Raw genomic sequence first — 4,191 nt, 5'->3', positions numbered from 1 at the left:
TTTGCGCAACCACAGTTGCACCGATGGAAAATCGTGCCCCTCACCCTCCAACATTGAAGTTGCCCGTCCCGAGACATTGTGAGAAACAAAATGTTTGACTCGACTTTGCTTGAAATAAAGGTTTTGGAATGCAGTTAAATGAATTCACTTGACATGATTTCCAATCTGATGTCACTATTTTGGATTTAGACTCGTTTGGAAGTGAACCAACGTTGCATAAAGAGGCTTGTGTTCTACTTTGGAGATGTTACTGTACACTGGAAGAATTTCTGATGTTTCTGTTTATAAGTGCAGTGGCTGGGGTGACAGGCAGTCGTTCACTAAAGACTTGAATGGAAGAGAGCATGTCACCATAAAGGATTTATGTGTCCTCCACACATAATAGCGGTAAGCAAACTGGAGATCAACACAGTGTCAACAATAATGAAGTTAGAGCGGCAACACTCTGTCACCTAAAATAGCTGTGTCACAGTGACGTGGAATTGAGCATCCCAATTAATCAAATCGCTGGATGAAATCATCAAAACGTGTTTCTCTATCCTGGTGTTACAGTCTTTCAGGATGAGCTGTGTAGAGAGAAAACATCAAATGTTGACAGGGTTACACAGTTGACATCTCAAATCCTGGACAAATATTGAAATGCTATAGCTGGCAGTCGGTGAATATATATTTCACGATGATTCAACAGGTGCTGCGGCAGTAACACGAGCAGGGCTATGGAGTACAAAGTCTATTTTGGAAAGAAAAAGCAAAATTATTCCTGCTTTATCTGGAGAGCCTTCAGAGGAAAAAAAACAAGGATGTGAGTTTTGCATTAACCAAAAGCCCTCCGTTTCCCCTTCCTGTCACTGGATGTGGTCAGATATTATTTGGAATAATATCGCTTTTCTTTGTTGCTTTATCTTTGAAGCAGAACTGGTGGAAGGAGAACTATTTAGGAGAAACTTAGTGTGATTATTATTATTACATAGTGGTTCATTTTATTTTTCCCAGCTTGCTCTCTGTTTAATCATTTAAAAGTATAATATTGTAATACTAGGCAAATTCCATTCCAATCTCAATAAGAAAGGGGATAGGGGAAAATGGGTATTTCTCTCTCTCTCTCTCTCTCTCTCTCTCTCTCTCTCTCTCTCTCTCTCTCTCTCTCTCTCTCTCTCTCTCTCTCTCTCTCTCTCTCTCTCTCTCTCTCTGTATATATATATATATATATATGGAGTACATACATACATATACACACACACATGCATGCACACGCACGAGATACAGTATTGCATCTTATTAATACATTATTCTAACACACCCCAGAGTGAACTACAGAACCAAATTAACACTTGATGGTGCAATCTTTTTAGCTGTAATAAACCAAAAGAAAATCCACTACCCTAACAAAATATACATACACACATATGTTTTCTTCACCATAACATTTGGTATTCAATTGTTTTAGATGGCCTTTTTGCACAATGGTGAATGAAGGAGAAGTTGATGTCCGTGCACCTGCATTCACAAAATAGTTTCATTAATTTATTAATCTGGAGTTCCTCTGGCAACCAAACTAAATACAAGTAGGTCATTTACAGTGATTTTTTTTCACTTGTAAGTATTTTACCTGTCCATTTACAAAATCTAAAACGTCATATTTGTATGAGACACATTTTTCTAATATGATATTTTTGAAATGCTTATTGTTTTTATTTAGATTTTGCCATGTTCATTTTCAGTGTTTTAATCTCGTGAAAATGTCAAAGTTGAACGAGACTTAAATCGAAACAGATTTATTAGATCACTCGACTTTACACTTGTCCCTTGTTTGCCCATTTTCGTTTCATGATATTGCTCTTCTGAAGCAAAAGCTTCTTACATGCAAACACATTGTAGAAAACACCCCCCCCCCGCCCGTCGCCGCCCCTCGTAAACCCCGCTAACAACCAAAGAAACAAACAAACAAAAAAATAAAAGAAACTTGCCACAAAATGAGAAAATCACATGCAACTGACAGAAAGTTTTGGCCTGACGTATAAATACGAAGAAAAAAATACACATTCTGTTGATAGTGCCCATTTGTACCGTTGATTTATGTACATATTCACAAAACAATAAATAAAAGTCACAGCATATTTCCATTTGTCACATATGTCCAGTTTGTGTTTTCACCCCGAAGTCTCTTGAAGTGTTTCTTTTTGTTTGTTTTTTTCAGTGACGCCAATGCCCCTCACGGCCGCGTCCCTTGTTCGATCTGCTGGTGCTGGCTCCTCACCGCGAACCTGTTGACGTGGACCGGGATGGGCACCACAATTTTGGGGTTCCTCACGGGCTCCCCCGAGCGGTTGTTGACGTTACCGGCCTTGATGCGTTTCCATTTGGCTCTGCGGTTCTGGAACCAGATCTTCACCTGGACCTCACTCAGTTTGAGCGCATGCGCAATCTGCGAGCGCTCGGTGAGGGAAAGATACTTTTTGCAGTGGAACTCCTTCTCCAGTTCGAGAAGTTGCTCGCTTGTGAAAGCCGTTCTTCTCCGACGGCTCTTGCCTGCGGAGGAAGCACCGGGCGGGAGCGCGTCGTGGGGGCCCAGTTTGAGTTTGGCCTTCTGCGACATTGGCCCGCAAGTGTTGCCGTCCGAGAAGCTCTCGTTCTCACTATCTGCGGAGCTGTCGTCACGTTCGCTGCACGCCGCCTCGGCGGACTTTGGGTCTGCTTTCTCGTCGTCTGAACTGTACAGCTTGGTTTCACCTGTTAAATACAAATCAGCAAAAGTGGGGAGTGGAAAATTTGTTACATTTTTTTTTTTTCATTTTATGGGGAATAAAAAACGCACTTAAAACAGGACGGTTTGGGGTCATGTTGACCAATGTATGGATTGTAAATATAAATAAAATAACAGACAGTTGAGTCCAATGGACCCCATTTCCGGGTCAATCCAATTTTGACCAACATTTCGTTGACCGGGGCAGTTTTAAGAGTGGATTTACATGACTAAAACAAACGTAATTAAAATGTATTTTAGTGAATAAAACCCGTAAAAACTCGTATTGTGAGCTCCAGTCATTTCGCTGTGGAATCTGTCAGTCAATGTAAAAAAAACCACAGTTGTCATGGTGTCATCAACATTACTCACGATGACTTTTACACATACGTGTTGTATTTATGCGCCGTATTTTCCTCAGGGAACCTAGTTGTATTTTTAAATTCGACCGTGGCAGAATGGTTTTGTTTAATGTAACGAAAATAAATTTTTGAAGTGAAAGTTTAACGAAATAGCAAGAGGAGGTTTTAAAATGATCGGACCACGTTTCTTTAAAAATGACGAACATTTGCAGCTGTTCCAGTAAACGTCTCACTACACCAACGAATATGATGACAATGTTTACCTGATATCGTCTGAAAAGTTTCCGAAAAGCGAAGTAACTCGGAGCTTTTCTCCCGTCCGTGCAGCTCGTCCGAGTGCGGGCTGTCCTGTCTCCTCGCACCGGGCTCGGCAGCGCTCAGACGCGGTCCCGGCAGCTCCTGAGGCGGGTAAAAGTTGTCCGGCGGGTCGGAGAAGTTCGGCATGGTGGTGGTGAGCGCCACCATGGACGGGACGCCTTGGCCCAAACTGGCGCAGAAAGTGTTGGTGAGGCGGCCCGCGAAGGACGCCAAAGGCGCCAGCGGAGGGATCCCGGAGGACAGAGGCGAGTGGGACAAGGCCTGGGGGATCACCAGGGGTCTGTAGGGCATAAACATGGGGTAGCCCGTATAGAGCAGGTGTCCAGGTCTAGGCTGGGGGGTCCCGATGAGAGAATCGATGGAAAAGGCAGTCCCTTGCCCTCCTGGTCTCTGCATCTTTGCATACAAACTCCCCTTTTGTCCCCGCCCCAAAATGTCAAACTTTTCGCAAGAAGATCCTGAGCCGCATCCCCGAAAGTGGAACTCGAACGTCGTGTGCGCAGGCCGCGCTTGTTTCCGGCTTTGCGCCCGTCTTATTTGTCACATCAACACACGCTGCCTGGGCTCAAGAGCTCTTTGGCTACTCCTCCCTCTGTGATGTGAGCACGCATCGAGAGTGAGGGAGAGCGAGCAACCGCATTGGTTATCATGTGCAAGGGGGGGGGGGCGATCAGGGGTGGGTTTCTGGTCCCCGGGGGCTCATCCATCTTCCTCAAATTACGCTTCATTTCCTTATTCAGCTTCTGACTTTTTGGCCGTCCTGAGAGG

General features: G+C 44.0%; 1 protein-coding gene across 1 annotated transcript; it reads right to left on the bottom strand.

The window, feature by feature from the left end:
• Positions 1–1,921: 1,921 nt before the first annotated feature.
• gbx1 (gastrulation brain homeobox 1) lies at positions 1,922–3,987 on the bottom strand. Its single transcript, XM_089008194.1, has 2 exons — positions 3,369–3,987; positions 1,922–2,730 (listed from the first exon to the last, which is right to left on the bottom strand). The coding sequence occupies exons 1-2, from the start codon at positions 3,817–3,819 to the stop codon at positions 2,213–2,215; spliced, it is 969 nt and encodes a 322-aa protein (XP_088864320.1). The 5' UTR covers positions 3,820–3,987; the 3' UTR covers positions 1,922–2,212.
• Positions 3,988–4,191: the final 204 nt, after the last annotated feature.

Source organism: Hippocampus bargibanti, linkage group LG11 (genome assembly GCF_051943395.1).
Source record: "Hippocampus bargibanti isolate YZ-2025 linkage group LG11, ASM5194339v1, whole genome shotgun sequence".
In the NCBI taxonomy this organism is placed as follows: Eukaryota; Metazoa; Chordata; class Actinopteri; order Syngnathiformes; family Syngnathidae; genus Hippocampus; species Hippocampus bargibanti.
This window is presented reverse-complemented; position numbering and strand designations above follow the sequence as displayed.